The sequence below is a fragment of the Argopecten irradians genome, chromosome 9, assembly GCF_041381155.1.
Source record: "Argopecten irradians isolate NY chromosome 9, Ai_NY, whole genome shotgun sequence".
In the NCBI taxonomy this organism is placed as follows: domain Eukaryota; kingdom Metazoa; phylum Mollusca; class Bivalvia; order Pectinida; family Pectinidae; genus Argopecten; species Argopecten irradians.
This window is the reverse complement of record NC_091142.1, coordinates 30,401,287-30,421,002: the sequence shown is the minus strand read 5'-3', so window position 1 is coordinate 30,421,002 and position 19,716 is coordinate 30,401,287. Positions and strand designations below refer to the sequence as shown.

General features: G+C 34.6%; 1 protein-coding gene across 1 annotated transcript; it reads left to right on the top strand.

Moving 5' to 3' along the window:
• The first annotated feature begins 1,710 nt into the window (after positions 1 to 1,710).
• On the top strand, positions 1,711 to 17,053 carry LOC138332043 (myb-binding protein 1A-like protein). The gene is made up of 14 exons (XM_069279982.1): positions 1,711 to 1,895; positions 5,697 to 5,801; positions 7,081 to 7,170; positions 7,551 to 7,622; positions 7,880 to 7,990; positions 8,361 to 8,483; positions 9,225 to 9,317; positions 9,680 to 9,785; positions 11,621 to 11,712; positions 12,215 to 12,316; positions 15,257 to 15,394; positions 15,776 to 15,846; positions 16,058 to 16,241; positions 16,922 to 17,053. The coding sequence occupies exons 1-14, from the start codon at positions 1,773 to 1,775 to the stop codon at positions 17,033 to 17,035; spliced, it is 1,524 nt and encodes a 507-aa protein (XP_069136083.1). The 5' UTR covers positions 1,711 to 1,772; the 3' UTR covers positions 17,036 to 17,053.
• Positions 17,054 to 19,716: the final 2,663 nt, after the last annotated feature.

Here is a 19,716-nt window from a genome sequence, read left to right as displayed (position 1 = left end):
TATCTGTTTTGAGTTTAAACAATTTCATTGAATAAAAAAAAAAAATACAACAGGATTTAGCACAAGTTATCAAAACTTATAAAAGCCCTCTCCCAACAACAATTTACATTTATAATTACAAATTGCGATGAATACGTATCAAAGGTAGATAATGAATAACTATAGATATTTCTTGGAGAGAGAGAGAAAGAGAGAGGTGGGGAGGAGGGGGGGGGGGAGAGCATTACATTTTATTGTGGATGGGCAAAAAATAAATATATATAATGTGCATTATAAAGCAAGCAACAAAGTATATATATGTAAGAAAGCATATTCAGTGTATTCAGATTTTCGGACTGAAGAAGGCCCTATAGTGGCTGAATATATATTCCATAGAAATGATTTTGATTTTACTTTGAATTTATTTTGGCCTTTTATTTCGGATTATTAATATACTAGCTTTATACCGTTTTTCCTCATTATGAGTGTAAAAACAAGTAATAAGGTACATATTCTATTTCAAGACACGATGGGTACAATATTGATTTCTCAAAACCTGTTGCTGGCTGCCCTATATAAAATGCTGGACACAAATGAATAGTTCCGAATACTGAGTATTTGAAGATAATTCTTGACTGTCAAATAACAATAAGTCTAAATTTTAGAGAATATTCATATTTAAATAATTTAATTTCTGAAAAAGAATGTTTCTTTTGATATCATAACGGGCACATTCATAGAAAAACTTATAAGCATTCTCGCATAAATTACCACACAAACAGCTCGATGGCCACAAGCTTAAGTTAAAGATGCTCCATCGCCGACAGAGCATAAATGATATTCATCATTTGAACAATAATTGGTGTGTAATCGTGTATATATCTGTCTAATTAACACAAAAACTAACATAAAATAACTTGTTTTGCCTTTGGTGCACGCGCAATCAGTACTTCATTCCTTATAGGATATAGTGCCACGGAATTTTTTCGGGATGCAATTAATTATTTTTCATAATTTTACCTTGAAGGAAAATTAGAAGCTGAAACTTTTCAATGGTAGTAATGGTGTAAAGTACGTAACTTTTGTAACCGAAGAAAAATACTAAATCGTCTGCTCCTGTTTTTGATGGTGAAAACATACCATTTGTCAGCGGTGGAGCATCTTTAAGTGTGAAAAATATTAATATTGCGGTCACCAATGCCAAAGGAATATTGAGGAGAGATATGGTTTCAGAGAATTTTTGAAAATGCTAATGGAAGCTGAAGATCTGACAGAAGAGTATTGTCAAGGGAGTTCCAACAACGAAGAGTTGACGGTAAAAATGAAGATAAAGTTGACCATAATACATACATGTAGAGTAATAGGCTAGTCTATGTCTGTTTTAGACAGGTCTCTGTGTAACGGTATGTGCGAGTGAAAAGTGGGCAGAGCTCATGTATATTTACAATGAACATTTGTGTATTATGTTTCTGGAAGGTACGTTTATATCTAAATTAGTGAGTGAGGTACATTTTACAAATGTGGTTGTGTTTACATATACATGTAGGTGTAGAGCGGGTTAACCGAAGCTTTTTCGGCCTAAGAGCGGGTCAACTCATGAGAAGAAGTTAATGTGTGAGTACTCCATGCAGTGATTTACACTCGGAACGTTTTGATCCATTAATAAAGTTAGAGAGGCTACTGATAACAAACCAAGATCTCTGAAAGGTTTGTCATTTAGGCACGAATCATCAAAGCGGTAAATTAACTCTGTGAAATATATACACGTGCTGATACAACTTTTAAACAGCAGAATGGATGGACAAGACGCTGATTTAATGAAATATTTCTGGCGATTAGCAGAGCCAGACGAAAATTGCACAGTTAAAACTACAAGATTACTTTTGAAGAAATTAGAAACATCTCAAAAGGATTACGTAAGTGATACATGTTACACAGTTATAAGCCGTTTTCGATTGTACGGTTTGACTGGTTGTTCGTTTATGAATTAAAGTCTTCTTGAAAAGAAATCTACAGATAAACTCACAACATTTAAAAGAACATGCTTACAAATCCATAGTCAGACCCAAACTGGAGTACTGCTCCTCCATATGGGACCCTCACCAGACAAATCACGCAAATCGAAAAAACACAACGCAGAGCAGCACGCTACATAACAAGCAGATACCACAACACAAGTTCAGTACAAGACATGATCGATGGGAAACCTCAACTGGTCCTCACTACAAACACGCAGAACAAGAACACGTTTTATATTATTTCATAAAATCATACGCCATCATGTGGCAATAGACTATAGTCAAATTCTTCATTTCACAGACTACAGGACAAGACAACCACACCCATTCACATATAGACTTAGCTGCTTCCAAGGACATATTCAAACATTCATTTTTCCACACACAATTAAACAACGGAACATCCTACCGGTGGCTACAGTACAAAGCACTACACTAGAGGTCTTCAAGTCACATGTCCTAAAAACAGAACTTGAAGACCTAAAATTCTATCATATTTTTATCTTATAACTATACACTAAAAAAAATAACCTACACCTTTACAATCACTGTAAATAACTTCGCTCTTTTTTTTCACAACCACGCCTCTGCCAATCTGCACAACGCACAATATAATCATCGACATCGATGGAATTGTGTCTACTATAAGAAGAAGAAGAAGAAGACGGACAAGCTGGTCATGCCATGGTGATTTTATAATTGTTTTCAGTCGAGCCTTGACAAAGCCCTTACATGCCTGTATCAAAAACCCCAGGTTCGTCAGGATTTATGCTTGAAGAAATAAAGTTGCACTAGGTTGATAGTTGAAATTCCATGACATGGTTCTTCCAGTGATTGTTCAGTCTGTCCTTAAACATGTTAATGTTTTCTGCGTTGACCAGCTCTCTGGGAAGAGAATTCCAGGACTCAATGATTCTGTTACTAAAAACATACTTTGATGTGTTATCACGGAAGGGTTTCTTGAACAGCTTTTTGTGATATCCCCTTGTTCTAGTGTGTTTCGTTGGGGTGAACATATTTTCATTGTTGACAATGACTATTTTATTGAGGACTTTAGAGGTTTCCACCAAATCTGCCTTTAATCGTCTGTATTCCAGTGTAGGAATTCCCAAGGCTCTGATCCTGTCAGGATATGGAAGGTTTTTGAGGTTAGTTAGCCTTTTGGTTCCTCTTCTCTGAACATTTTCTAATGCTTTGATGTCTTTCTTTAACCATGGAGACCATATCACAGAACAATATTCTAACTGAGGTCTGACAAGAGTTTTGTAGACTGTGGTAAAAGTTTGGTTTTCAAGATACACAAAGGTTCTGATGATAGTTCTCAATATGCTGTTGGCTTTTGCTACGGATTTGTTGACGTGGTTGGTGAACTTCAGTTTGTTGTCAACTAAAACTCCAAGATCCTTTTCAGTAATCGTTTTCTCCAAGGGTATCCTTATACTACTATCTTTTATACAGTATTGGTTGATTATGGGAAGGTTACCTATTTCCATGTGTTTTCATTTATCTTTATTCAATATCATGAGCCATTTGTCTGTCCAGTCTGTGATCTTGTCAATGTTCAGTTGGACTTCTTGACAATCTTGTGCATTGTTATTTGTTGATTTTGGAATATAGTTTGGTGTCGTCAGCAAAGAGTTTAAACACACAGTTCACAATTTCACGAATATCGTTGACATAAATCAGGAAATGAATAGGTCCAAGGACATTTCCTGCTTGTAGAACTTTCCCCGTTAATGTTTACTCATTGGTTTAGATTGAATAAGAATTTGCGTATCCATATGAGGAGTTTCCCTCTGATCCCGTATGCCTCTAGTTTGTGCAGGAGTAGCCTATGTGACACTTTATCAAAGCCTTTGCTGAAGCCTAAATATATTGCATCCACATTACTACCATTTTCTAATGTTTGTGTTAGGGCTGTAACGAGTATCCAAGTACTCGAGTATTCACGAATTATTGAGAAAGATCGGATACGAATATTCGTTACTCCTGATATTTGTGGATCGCGATCTTTCAAAAGCAAAAAATAATACCTTCTTTAATGCTGTCATAGCTCAAAAATGTATAGGAATGTACACTAAAGTCTGAATATCATCGATGTTTTCACTTTGAAGTAGACCGGAAGTACACAAGAGCTGCATTAAGTAAAGCTAGCAACATGTTATTTTCGTACCCACGCTTCGATGCAATGTTGTAAATTCTTCATAAAATAATAATGATAAAACATAATTATTGACATCTAGAGATGTAAAAGATTATTATCGATTTCGTTTTCATTACGGGTCGGAAATATGTAAAAATACGAATATATTATATTAGGCAACTGAGTACTGTAGATGTGAACCCCATGTCAAAAACGAAAGGTAGGCTAATTATGAGTCAAAATCATAAATCACCTGATTAAAAATAAAAACTATAGGCCTAGAATCAAAGTAAATTGTAACTATTCTTATAGATTTTATTAATTTTTTTTCATAATTTCAATGTTTTTCTGTATTTGACCAAAATAAAAGTAACAATGAAATGTTTTGATATGGTGATTTATCCCTTACCATGATAATTTCTGTTCACAGATGGTTTGACTTTGATTCATGCCGTAATTGATGTGCAGTAGTATTTTTGAGATGACATTATTTCAAAATTCAAATGATTTGATTTTTTTACAGTTACAGTGACTGAATCCTGCTGTACTTCACCTGTAACTCTATTGCTTAATGATAAGGAATGTAAAACTGCTAAAATTGGTTTTATTATCAATCAAACATTTATCAATATATAAGACCATTATTGATTTATCAATAAATACAGTTTTACTTCAATTGAATCTTTTGCTTGTATCTAACTGGTGATTCGTGGTCCGATCTGTGAATCGTCAACCCTGAATCGTGGATCGGATCGGATCGCCACATGTTAGACAATCCACAGCCCTAGTTTTGTGTCCAATTTTCCAAAACCTCCAGGAGACTTCATTCACTCTAATGATTGGCAACTATTGGTCATGTAATATAACAGGTCCAATATAGTACCGCTAAATCTGGCTACCGGTATATAACTAGATTTGGCTATATAGCCAAATCTTACTACATGCATAGTGGACAAATTTAAACATGAGAAGAGAATATGTAGCGTCCAGATAGTCAAATGTATCTACCTGATTAAATAATGGTGATAAAAATTAAAAAAACTCAACGTCTACAGCCAGAATACCATCCCCTACTAACATCCAGGTATGTGTCAACGCCGTCGGTAGTACCTGATTTGGTTTCCCACACCTTTATAGAGGGACCTTGTTATAGCGGAAAAGTCAGTCAGAAGGTGATATCTTTTCCGCTACATCAGTAGCTAAAAATCAGCATACACATCGAAAATTGAACGACAAATCTCGCGAATCAGCAGAACAAAATATTTCTGTCATCCACGTTTCTGATGATTTAAAAGAAAAAAAATTGTGGCTTTTTTTTTTATACCTGCATCCATTTATCCTCATGTTATGATGAAACAGATATAAAATCCTAATTTCCATTTGAAATATGCCACATATTTTGTTGGTTTCGAGCTGACTGAGCATGCTCAATTTTGCACAAGATCCGTATGCTCCAAGTGTACCTGTGGCCTGCACCTTCATCATGGCATTGTTTTAAAAATGAAATCTTGCATCAAGAAAGACTATGAAGACATATTTTTATATTTTCCTTATAGGATGCTATAGGGAAGGATTTAAAATACACATTGAGAAGACTCATAAAAGGTGTATCGTCAAACCGGAAAAGTGCTCGCCAGGGATTCTCTGTGGCTCTCTGTCAGGTAATGGTGGACATGTATAATTAGCAAGCAGTATTAACATCCAAAAACATTGAAGTTGTGTAAAAAAAATCTGTCATATTTATTCATGGTATGAAATCAAATTGGCAGTGTGACTATAAAGAGTATTCATATATAAGTTTCTTTACCGTAATCATAATTGGGAATTGTTATTGTACAAAGATAAATTGACTTAAGGATGTACTCCTCTGAGAAGTCAAAATTTTCTTGTATTAAACTTTTTTTCTCATATAGATTTTTGGAAATAGGAGTTCATACCATAAAAGAAAATGGAAGAAAAAAATTATGTCCGTGTGCTCGTTTTTGAGATATTGCCACTTAAAGATACCTAGTTGACAAAATATTGGATTTTATGGGAATTTTGCCGTTTTGACCATATACACAAGACATTAAAGCCATAATTTCCTAATTAGGTGTTTGATATGTATGGATGTTTGTAGAATTTATTTTCTAGTAGTCTTCTTTGAAAAAATACAAGTTTTGATTAATAAGACTAATATTTTTTCTCAGAATAACAACATATGCTACCCCTACCCTTAATTTTGAGCTACAAAATGCACCATTTTCAGCCATTTTTGCCAAATTTAACCCTTTATAGAAATAGTTCTGGTATTAAACTTTTGTTAATATTTTGCATATCAACAGGGAAAGGGTTCTTTCTAAATCAGGCAGAAAAATGGGGGGGTCCGTGTGCTTACTTTTTTGCCCCATTTGAATATTTGTTTTTTTTCGGTATTTTAGAGCAAAAAATAAAAGTGCTCAAATTACCATTAAATGTAAAAATAAGGTGACAAAAGTGTATCATTTCACACATTAATGCTCAATATTTTAATTACCATGAACCCAGTAAAGATTTACAGCAAAAATTAGCTCGATACAGCTAAAATTGCTGGCACAGTGATGATTTAAGTAAAAACCAATTTTAGTAAAAAATGGTAAACATGTGGCTCTACTTGAAGTGAAAAAAGACACTATTCCAAAATGGCCGCCAAATGGGCCATTTCTTAAAATCCCTGTATAAAAAAATCTACTAAAAATAGAAATGTAATTTTTTGACAAAATTTGCAACTGGCAACTTGCTTCAGATATTGATAGATTTTATTTGAAAATTTCATAACTTGTTTGATCTAATTCGAAACAAGACTTCAACGGGACTGAAACCTCAGAAGAATACATCCTTAATGTAGATTGTTTATATTCTACAAAAATAAATTGTGGATTGTTATTTTACAGATATGAATTGTGGATTGTTTTTGTACAGGTATTGAGGAAGTTTGCTGTTATCAGTACTGAAAAGGTTCTAGCTTTAGTCACTAAGCACCTACAGCTTTCTAAGAAAGATGGCAAAGCTGTAAGTATACCATTGAATTAATGGCATATGTGGTTACTTTAGAAACATAAAGAGTACACGTATATGTAACTATAAAGGGAGATCACTCTTGAAAGTTTAGTGACTTATCTTTATTCAGCATCTTAAATCTGAATAAAACATTTTTCAGAAACAAAATGATTTTGTAAAGAGTGAGAGTTAAGGGGAGTTTAGTATGATAACAAAAGGTAAGGAACTCTTGATGTGTACATGTAATTAATTTTACTGAAATGAAAAATTATATTTTCATCACAGTGCTCATTATAATTATTAATGATATAATATTTCTTCTCGTTATTTTTTCATTTCCTTTTGGTGATATACAATGGGTATGATTAAAAATTCAAACAAATTGTTTCCAGGAAACTGGTAGCATCCTGCTTGGTAGAGCAATGGTGTATCTAGCTCTGATACAGTCCGGCAGACTGGCACAGGTAACTTGATATCTTATGCATCAATACAAAAGAGGATAAACGGCGAAGATTGTTTAAAATACTTAGCATTGGTAGCACTCTTTGTTATGTTTTTGGTATTTATAAGATTAAAAGGTATTTTAGTGATAAGAGAGGGGGGCAAGGTCATTCTGGTAATATGAATAGAAGTCTGATCAAATGGGAAACATTGTTGTGATAGAATGTGAATTCAAAATTATTGTAACTTTATAAAAGATAAGTGAATGGTTGTGTGACAGGACTCTACAGAAAGTATAAAGACAGTTGTCAGTAACCTACAAGACATGAAGAGGAAGCGTTCCTATCTCCAACAGATCTGTATCAGTGGAATAGTCCATCTCATACCCCAGGTAGATTATTCTCTGTATCAGTGGAATAGTCCATCTCATACCCCAGGTAGGTTGTCTGTATCAATGGAATAGTCCATCTCATACCCCAGATAGATTATTCTCTGTATCAGTGGAATAGTCTTTTGAAAGGTTATTATGTGTTGGCAGAGTTGTCTACCCATGCAGGTCGATATCAGTTATGATGTCATTATTTTGTGAGGGAAAATTATGTCATTTCCTTTGATGTTTTACAGCAACTGACTTAGAATCAATAACTATCTGCAAGGACAGATAATTCTGTAATAGGCATATGCAAAATATTGGTTATTGGGATATATAGCAACATTATAATTGTATTTTATTATTATGATATTTATTCGCCTGTTGACAGATTGGTACAGAGACATTCCAGGAAAGTGTCCTCCCTTGTATACAGAAGGAATTGATGTTAGGCTGGGATAAGTGTACTCCAGACGCTCTACTGCTCCTACTAGTGTGTCGCAGACATCACAAGGTAAACACTCGGCAGGATTCGGCCTAGTAATTCTAATTTACCTGGTACAATCCTAACACAGGATATTGACCTCCGTTACCCAGTACAACTTTTACACAGTATAATGTTAACAGTATGGACTATTTTAAGATTAAAGGGGGTATTGCTGCTATCAACTTACAGCGATACGGTAATTAGATATATGAATGAGTATATAACCACACCACCTGGTAATGCCTAAACTGATATTACAAAAACAACTTTGTACAAAAAACTATTTTATTGATCATATATTGTAACAAAAAGCTATTTTGTCGAACATATATTGTAACAAAAAACTATTTTGTTGATCATATATTGTAACAAAAAACTATTTTGTTGATCATATATTGTAACAAAAAACTATTTTATCATATTTGTAAAAATTGTGATCATATATTGTAACTAAACTATTTGTAAAAACATTTGTAATATATTTTTACATATATTGTAAAAAAACTATTTTGTTGATCATATATTGTAACAAAAAGCTATTTTGTTGATCATATATTGTAACAAAAAACTATTTTGTTGATCATATATTGTAACAAAAACTATTTTGTTGATCATATATTGTAACAAAAAACTATTTTGTTGATCATATATTGTAACAAAAAACTATTTTGTTGATCATATATTGTAACAAAAAACTATTTTGTTGATCAGATATTGTAACAAACAAACAACCTGAAAAATTAAGGCTTCATTTCTTTTGATTTTCAGAACCTTGTAGGAAAAGCATTTTTGAAAGAGCATTGGAGTCGATCAAAAATAATAACAGAAAAAAGTATTGACAATATATGGCAGATTGTTTTAGTAAGTATAAAAAAAAGTCTTAACATTGGATGCGTTAAGTAATTGTATTAAGGTTTCGGTCATTTCATTGTCACCATATAAATCTAGCATAGCCACATGGCTGGCAAACAATGGTAATGTAAAATTTTGTGTCAGCTGAGAGTAAATTTTGTACAAGTAACACTAGATTATTTCTTTTTCAGTATGAAAAAGAAATCAATTCCCAATCATATGTTTCAAGATTCCTTTTCATTTGTATACTAAAACAATGGCTCTCTCATTAGCACTTTAAACTGTTTTCTTAAATCCTGCAGTAGGATTTGCTTATAGATTTATAAATGTTTATTGAAATATTTTTATCAATAGAGTGTTTGTAATTACAGAAATCCTCGGAGACGTACCCTGTGATCCACCCAGTAACATCAGAGGTCCTCGATAATTTAGTAAAGTCTGACGTATCTGTGGGAGACTTCTGGTCACGGAGTGTCAGTAAGTCTACAACATTGTATTTATAGTGTACAACAATTTATCCTTATTGTACAACAATATATCTGTATTGTGCAAGAATTTATCTGTATTGCGGTGTACAACAAATGATCTACCTTGTACAACAATGTATCTACCTTGTACAACAATGTATCTACCTTGTACAACAATTATCTACCTTGTACAACAATTATCTGCCTTTTACAACAATTATCTGCCTTGTACAACAGATTATCTACCTTGTACAACAAATTATCTACCTTGTACAACAAATTATCTACCTTGTACAACAATATATCTACCTTGTACAACAATATATCTACCTACCTTGCAACAATATATCTACCTTGTACAACAATATATCTACTTGTACAGCAATTATCTACCTTGTACAACAATTATCTACCTTGTACAACAAATCATCTACCTTGTACAACAATATATCTACCTTGTACAACAAATAATCTACCTTGTACAACAAATAATCTACCTTGTACAACATTTATCTACCTAGTACAACAATTATCTACCTTGTACAATAATATATCGACCTTGTTCAACAATTATCTTTATTGTACAATAATTTATCTACCTTTTACAACAATTTATCTGCATTGTGCAACAATATATCTTCCTTGTTCAACAATTATCCTCCTTGTACTACCTGTACATCAATTATCTGCTTTTTACAAAAATTATCTACCTTATACAACAATATCTACCTTGTACAACAATATACCGTATTTTCCCTAATGAGGGCGCCGGGCACGGGTAAATGGCCTAGGGGGGCGCCGTTATTTGAGACCATTTTTAGATGTTTTTTTCTGAAACAGACTATAGTCATCTTGCTTTTAGTTTCGTAATTTTCTGAAATTTACTATAGCCAAATGACGTTTTGAAGTCAAGTAAGTATTGAAATTACATAATTATGAAGAAATGTATGCACCAGAAGTATTAAACATTGGTTAAATATGTCTGTTTCACGGAATTTTGGCATTTCATGCTAGCCTGTTTGTTTACCATGCGTACACAAAATGGCGGACGGTGCTTTCGATCGCTACTTTCGTTTTGTGGCAGATGGGAAATACCGACAAGAGCACACAATTAAATGCTTAGAAATGATAACATGCCTGTTATTTAGTAACCTTTATCATAGACATACAGTAAGTATTCATAAAACCTGTATAGACATCGCTAAAATGTTGTTGCCAGTTAGTCTTCATCCATACACGTGTGTGGGGCATTCAAGTGACACATTTTGTTTTGAACATGGCATTCTCGCTGTTTCTATGTGTAAACACTTGGCAAATCGTCACAATCTGGCACAAAAATTGTACGAAATTAGCTGATTTTTTTCAGCAAAAAACGTGGGGGCGCCCTTATTAGAGAAGGCGCTCTTAATAGGGAAAATATGGTACCTATAGTGTACAACAATTATCTACCTTGTACAATAATTTATCTACTTTGCACAACAATTAATTACCTTGTACAACAATTATCTACCTTGTACAACAGTTTATCTACTTTGTACAACAATATATCTTTAGTATACAACAATTTATCTACCTTATACTACAATATATCTACTTGTACAGTAATTATCTTTATTGTACAACAATTATCTTCCTTGTATAACAATTATCTACCTTGTAAAACAGTTTATCTACTTTGTACAACAACATATCTATAGTATACAACAATTTATCAACCTAATTAACTTGCCTTGTACAACAATTCATCATCTATGTTGTATGATAAGCAACAATTAATCTACATTGTACAACAATTTATCTATACAAAGCAAACAATGCAATTCCAATTCTAAATTTTACTTTCAGATCTGTTATTCTGCAGTAACCACACACGGTCAACCAACCTTGGGCTCCATATTCTTAGCCAAATAATTCCACACATAAAAACACCAGGGGAGGTAAGTACTGTTACACAGTCGACAAGCGTTTGGCTGTATATCCTCGGTCAAAAAAGCAAGTGAGATAAGTACTGTCACAACTTGTATGCATTTCTTTACCCTATTTTCAATTCATGGATTGGATGAATTGACCATTTGAGGTGTATAAATTGTGACCAGGGTTTTGTTCCTAAACAGGTGTACTATGGTACTGCAACATCCTGTACACACCTGTACCTGGTCACCAAGTGTGACAAATTACATACCTGTACCTGGTCACCAAGTGTGAAAAATTACATACCTGTACCTGGTCACCAAGTGTGAAAAATTATATACCTGTACCTGGTCACCAAGTGTGAAAAATTATATACCTGTACCTGGTCACCAACTGTGAAAAATTATATACCTGTACCTGGTCACCAACTGTGAAAAATTATATACCTGTACCTGGTCACCAAGTGTGACAAAGCTAGATTAAACAGTAGGTCTGTACTTACTCGTCTGATTTTGTTTGATTTGACAGGCCGAGTCTGTGTGGTGTCCTACGGTTTTATCGGTACTGATGAGATACATTGACAAGAAACTACATAAAGATAACCCTATACATACAATGGCTACCAAAGTGGTAAGTTAGAAATTCAATTTTAGATATGAGGTAATTAAGATGGCTACCAAAGTGGTAAGTTAGAAACTCTATGTTAGATATGAGGAAAGATGGCTACCAAAGTGGTAAGTTTGAAATCTTATTTTAGATATGAGGTAGGATATGATTGGGAATAAATTCTGCATGATTTTATAGGAGCTGAAATATCACTAACCCTCCATCTCTGGGTTTCAAGTTTGAGTCCCATGAAGGGAAGTTGCAAGGGTCTGACCATAGTCGATAATTTTCTATAGGTACTACTGTTTTCGTTACCGCATTAAACTTGGCACATCTAGCTAGCTACTGTACACAGATCCTATTTTCATACAATACCCTATTTAATAAAACTTTAATGAACAAGTAAATAAAGTTTCAATAGAGTTTGAGTCAAGTCACTACCTATCACTTTTGTCAACTGTAATGATAGCAAACTCACCCTAGTATTAAAGTATGTATTGACATTTTACCACTAGGCCTCTACTTCTGGGAATGAATTTGAATCCTATGTGGAGCAATCACCAGGTACACTGACCGCAGTACCACAAGTCAATGGTTTTTCTTCAGGTACAGGGTACAATGATAGGACATAATGCATTTGAAACCATTTGATGTTGAAGACAGACAGCATGGTAGCCTATCTCAGTATTTACGTTACCATTTGAAGTTGTAGTCGGACATTATGGTAGCCTATCTCAGTATTTACGTGTGTATTTTACCATTTGATGTTGTAGTCGGACAGTATGGTAGGCTATCTCAGTATTTATGTTACCATTTGGTGTTGTAGTCGGACAGTATGGTAGCCTATCTCGGTATTTATGTTACCATTTGATGTTGTAGACAGACAGTATGGTAGCCTATCTCAGTATTTATGTTGATACCGTTTAATGTTGTAGACAGACAGTATGGTAGCCTATCTCAGTATTTATGTTACCATTTGAAGTTGTAGTCGGACATTATGGTAGCCTATCTCAGTATTTACGTGTGTATTTTACCATTTGATGTTGTAGTCGGACAGTATGGTAGGCTATCTCAGTATTTATGTTACCATTTGATGTTGTAGACAGACAGTATGGTAGCGTATCTCAGTATTTATGTTACCGTTTAATGTTGTAGACAGACAGTATGGCAGCCTATCTCAGTATTCATGTTACCATTTGATGTTGTAGACGACGTATGACAGTATGGTAGCCTATCCTCTCAGTATTTATGTTACCATTTGATGTTGTAGACAGACAGTATGGTAGCCTATCTCAGTATTTATGTTACCATTTGATGTTGTAGACAGACAGTATGGTAGCCTATCTCAGTATTTATGTTACCATTTGATGTTGTAGACAGACAGTATGGTAGCCTATCTCAGTATTTATGTTACCGTTTAATGTTGTAGACAGACAGTATGGTAGCCTATCTCAGTATTTATGTTACCTTATGTTGATGTTGTAGTCGACATTATGGTAGCCTATCTCAGTATTCATGTATTCCATTGGTAGTCGACAGTATGGTAGCCTATCTCGTATTTATGTTACCATTTGATGTTGTAGACAGACAGTATGGTAGTCTATCTCAGTACTTATGTTACCGTTTAATGTTGTAGACAGACAGTATGGTAGCCTATCTCAGTATTTATGTTACCATTTGATGTTGTAGACAGACAGTATGGTAGCCTATCTCAGTATTTATGTTACCATTTGATGTTGTAGACAGACAGTATGGTAGCCTATCTCAGTATTTATGTTACCATTTGATGTTGTAGACAGACAGTATGGTAGCCTATCTCAGTATTTATGTTACCGTTTAATGTTGTAGACAGACAGTATGGCAGCCTATCTCAGTATTTATGTTACCATTTGATGTTGTAGACAGACAGTATGGTAGCCTATCTCAGTATTTATGTTACCATTTGATGTTGTAGACAGACAGTATGGTAGCCTATCTCAGTATTTATGTTACCATTTGATGTTGTAGACAGACAGTATGGTAGCCTATCTCAGTATTTATGTTACCGTTTAATGTTGTAGACAGACAGTATGGCAGCCTATCTCAGTATTTATGTTACCGTTTAATGTTGTAGACAGACAGTATGGTAGCCTATCTCAGTATTCATGTTACCATTTGATGTTGTAGACAGACAGTATGGTAGCCTATCTCAGTATTTATGTTACCATTTGATGTTGTAGACAGACAGTATGGTAGCCTATCTCAGTATTTATGTTACCATTTGATGTTGTAGACAGACAGTATGGTAGCCTATCTCAGTATTTATGTTACCATTTGATGTTGTAGACAGACAGTATGGTAGCCTATCTCAGTATTTATGTTACCATTTGATGTTGTAGACAGACAGTATGGTAGCCTATCTCAGTATTTATGTTACCGTTTAATGTTGTAGACAGACAGTATGGTAGCCTATCTCAGTATTTATGTTACCATTTGATGTTGTAGACAGACAGTATGGTAGCCTATCTCAGTATTTATGTTACCGTTTAATGTTGTAGACAGACAGTATGGCAGCCTATCTCAGTATTTATGTTAATACCGTTTAATGTTGTAGACAGACAATATGGCAGCCTATCTCAGTATTCATGTTACCATTTGATGTTGTAGTCGGACTGTATGGTAGTCTATCTCAGTACTTATGTTACCGTTTAATGTTGTAGACAGACAGTATGGTAGTCTATCTCAGTACTTATGTTACCGTTTAATGTTGTAGACAGACAGTATGGTAGTCTATCTCAGTACTTATGTTACCGTTTAATGTTGTAGACAGACAGTAAGGTAGTCTATCTCAGTACTTATGTTACCGTTTAATGTTGTAGACAAACAGTATGGTAGCCTATCTCAGTATTCATGTTACCATTTGATGTTGTAGACAAACAGTATGGTAGCCTATCTCAGTACTTATGTTACCGTTTAATGTTGTAGACAGACAGTATGGTAGCCTATCTCCAACACTGTGAGGATGGTAAGATACAACATGCTGTGCTAACCAAACTGTTTGACCTGAAGGGTGAGAGAGTTTGTCCCGAGATGAGCCGGGTGATTGACAGAATCACACTTAATGTAAGTCAGTAACGTAACACATCTTTGGTTTATCAGTGTATGATGTAACATTCTGGCTATACCCAGTGTACTGTTAATGGTCCAAATTTATCCCACGGGTGTGTGGTGATTTTCACCACTATCCATCAAATGTTGAAACAAATCGGATTACTTTTATGACCTCTAGCTAGCTGAACATGAGATTTATCCAGAATGGGGTTGTGTAAAACCACTACACACAGTAAATTAAAACAAATATAAAATCTAAGAACACAACCCAGACTTGGGCACAATCTATCAGGAATGACTAAGTATACCAACTTTATATGATCTCACATTAATAGCTGGTCACATTTGTTTATAAAGAAAAAATATGAAGGGAAATGATTTTTTTTCTTCCAGTTGACATCAGAAGGAGCAGTATCTTATGGAAATTTCTTAATGAAGTATTTCGCCGACAACATAGTGAGGAGGTACGCTTACAAATTGTATTTAGTAATTCTTAAATGTATTTTTCTGATGAAAGGTGGGGGGCATCTTCAATCAGTTTTACCTTATGATAGTGATACCAAAGTGTTTTAGATAACAGTACAATGAACAGAAGAAACAATACTGTATTAGTAATAATAATGGTCTCAAATAACAACAACAATCAGTTTGCATACGTTCTGTGTATATCTTCAGGGATAATCAGGAAGATCTGTGGTCACGGAAGGTGATCGTTCGTATGAAGGACGTGATTTCTGAAGTACGTAACCTAGTCACAGTGAAGAGCACATGTACCGATCACGATCGTCAGTTACATCTGCTGCAGTTCCTGGCAGTTCACTCTTTCTGGGTCGTCATCAAACCTACAAAAATTGTACATGTAAGTAGTAAAAGCCTGACAGGCCTCCTGCATGTGAATTGTCTCTCCTTGTGTACATGATTGGTTTCAAGATTTATTTTTTTGGGGACTGAAAATACGGAAAATAAATTTCAGGTTTTCTTTTTAAATTTTCACAATGGGTGTATATGAATCATCCATTTGTCAATATTTTGTGGGTGCAATTTTCGTGTTCATTATTAGATACATGTATATAGCAATGACTTGCTAAATCACAAAACTATCACCTCCGTCTGTGATAATAACTGGCTGTACAATATGCGTGTTCCCAATCATAATGATTCTACTCAGAATACCTTTATAGGTTTTAGTTCAGTCTGTCTATAAAGACCTTGTAAGGAACAAGGGATCACAAAGTCTTTATACGCAGGTCTTGAAATTTTATTGAAATTTGCCATTTGAGACATCAGTATAGTTGTCTTATTAAGCAGGTGGTCTTTATACAGACTGTGATGGTCACTAATGCAGGTTTTATACAGTACATGAAAAGTGCATAAAGACCTAAATATTAAATCTGCTCATTGTTAAATGACATAGTATTCACCAGATAAATGCTGAAAGTGTTTGAAGTAAAACTGCACACCTGTATTGAAGGTAAATAGTCTTTTAAGAATTTGTTTGATTTACTTACTATAACAGTGTTTTTCTCCTTACTTTGACAGTGTACAAGGACAAACAGAAGTATAGATAGTGTGATGAGAAAACATATACAGGACAATTTCTTCAAAGCTCTTAACAGTCTCCTCGTCTACAGAACAGGTAATGTATTATCTTAACAATCTGCTTGTGTACAGGTAATGTATTATCTTAACAGTTTGCTTGTGTACAGGTAATGTATTATCTTAACAGCCTCTTTGTCTACAGAACAGATAATGTATTATCTTAACAGTCTCCTCGTCTACAGAACAGGTAATGTATTATCTTAACAATCTGCTTGTGTACAGGTAATGTATTATCTTAACAGTTTGCTTGTGTACAGGTAATGTATTATCTTAACAGTCTCCTCGTCTACAGAACAGGTAATGTATTATCTTAACAGTCTCCTCGTCTACAGAACAGGTAATGTATTATCTTAACAGTCTCCTCGTCTACAGAACAGGTAATGTATTATCTTAACAGTCTGCTTGTGTACAGGTAATGTATTATCTTAACTGCCTCTTTGTCTACAGAACAGGTTATGTATTATCTTAACAGTCTCCTTGTGTACAGGTAATGTATTATCTTAACAGTCTCCTCGTCTACAGAACAGGTAATGTATTATCTTAACAGTCTCCTCGTCTACAGAACAGGTAATGTATTATCTTAACAGTCTCCTCGTCTACAGAACAGGTAATGTATTATCTTAACAATCTCCTTGTGTACAGGTAATGTATTATCTTAACATTCTGCTTGTGTACAGGTAATGTATTATCTTAACAGTCTCCTCGTCTACAGAACAGGTAATGTATTATCTTAACAGTCTCCTCGTCTACAGAACAGGTAATGTATTATCTTAACAGTCTCCTCGTCTACAGAACAGGTAATGTATTATCTTAACAGTCTCCTCGTCTACAGAACAGGTAATGTATTATCTTAACAGTCTCCTCGTCTACAGAACAGGTAATGTATTATCTTAACAGTCTCCTCGTCTACAGAACAGGTAATGTATTATCTTAACAGTCTCCTCGTCTACAGAACAGGTAATGTATTATCTTAACATTCTGCTTGTGTACAGGTAATGTATTATCTTAACAGTTTGCTTGTCTACAGGTAATGTATTATCTTAACAGTCTCCTCGTGTTACAGAACAGGTAATGTATTATCTTAACAGTCTCCTCATCTACACAGGAACAGGTAATGTATTATCTTAACAGTCTCCTCGTCTACAGAACAGATAATGTATTATCTTAGCAATCTCCTCATATACAGAACAGGTAATGTATTATCTTAACATCTGCTTGTGTACAGGTATGTATTATCTTAACAGTCTCCTCGTCTACAGAACAGGTAATGTATTATCTTAACAGTCTCCTCGTCTACAGAACAGGTAATGTATTATCTTAACAGTCTCCTCGTCTACAGAACAGGTAATGTATTATCTTAACAGTCTCCTCGTCTACAGAACAGGTAATGTATTATCTTAACAGTCTGCTTTTGTGTACAGAACAGGTAATGTATTATCTTAACAGTCTCCTCGTCTACAGAACAGGTAATGTATTATCTTAACAGTCTCCTTGTACAGTAACAGGTAATGTATTATCTTAACAGTCTCCTCGTCTACAGAACAGGTAATGTATTATCTTAACAGTCTGCTTGTGTACAGGTAATGTATTATCTTAACAGTCTCTTTGTCTACAGAACAGGTTATGTATTATCTTAACAGTCTCCTTATGTACAGGTAATGTATGTTATTATTAAACAGTCTGCTTGTGTACAGGTAATGTATTATCTTAACAGTCTGCTTGTGTACAGGTAATGTATTATCTTAACAGTCTGCTTGTCTACAGAACAGTAATGTATTATCTTAACAGTCTCACAGTGTACAGTAACAAAGTAATGTATTATCTAACATTCGTGTACAGTAATGTAATTACAGTGCTGTACAGTACATGTATACACTAAACAGTGTACATGCAGTGTACAGTAACAGGTATTTAAACAGTGTACAGTAACAGTGTACAGTACACATGTATCTAAGTGTATACATAGCAACATGTACATAGCAACAGTGTACAGTACAACATGTACAGTAGCAACAGTGTACAGTACAGTAACAGTGTACAGTAGCAACAGTGTACAGTAGCAACAACGTGTACAGTAGCAACAGTGTACAGTAGCAACAGTGTACAGTAGCAACAGTGTACAGTAGCAACAGTGTACAGTAGCAACAACAGTGTACAGTAGCAACAGTGTACAGTAGAACAGTGTACAGTAAACGTGTACAGTAGCAACAGTGTACATAGTAACAGTGACATTACAGTGTACAGTAGCAACAGTGTACAGTAGCAACAGTGTACAGTAGCAACAGTGTACAGTAGCAACAGTGTACAGTAGCAACAGTGTACAGTAGCAACAGTGTACAGTAGCAACAGTGTACAGTAGCAACAGTGTACAGTAGCAACAGTGTACAGTACAACAGTGTACAGTAGCAACAGTGTACACAGTAGCAACAGTGTACAGTAGCAACAGTGTACAGTAGCAGTGTACAGTAGTCAACAGTGTACAGTAGCAACAGTGTACAGTACAACAGTGTACATACAAGTGTACAGTAGCAACAGTGTACAGTAGCAACAGTGTACAGTAGCAACAGTGTACAGTAGCAACAGTGTACAGTAGCAACAGTGTACAGTAGCAACAGTGTACAGTAGCAACAGTGTACAGTAGCAACAGTGTACAGTAGCAACAGTGTACAGTAGCAACAGTGTACACTTACAACAGTGTACAGTAGCAACAGTGTACAGTAGCAACAGTGTACAGT

What these genes read in the sequence shown, in the direction of transcription:
- LOC138332043 (XM_069279982.1), top strand. Translation starts at nt 1,773, where the DNA reads ATGGATGGACAAGACGCTGATTTAATGAAATATTTCTGGCGATTAGCA. An exon ending in CTTCTGGTCACGGAGTGTCA is followed by an intron (nt 9,786 to 11,620) that starts GTAAGTCTACAA and finishes TTTTACTTTCAG; the next exon opens with ATCTGTTATTCTGCAGTAAC. An exon ending in ACATAAAAACACCAGGGGAG is followed by an intron (nt 11,713 to 12,214) that starts GTAAGTACTGTT and finishes TTGATTTGACAG; the next exon opens with GCCGAGTCTGTGTGGTGTCC.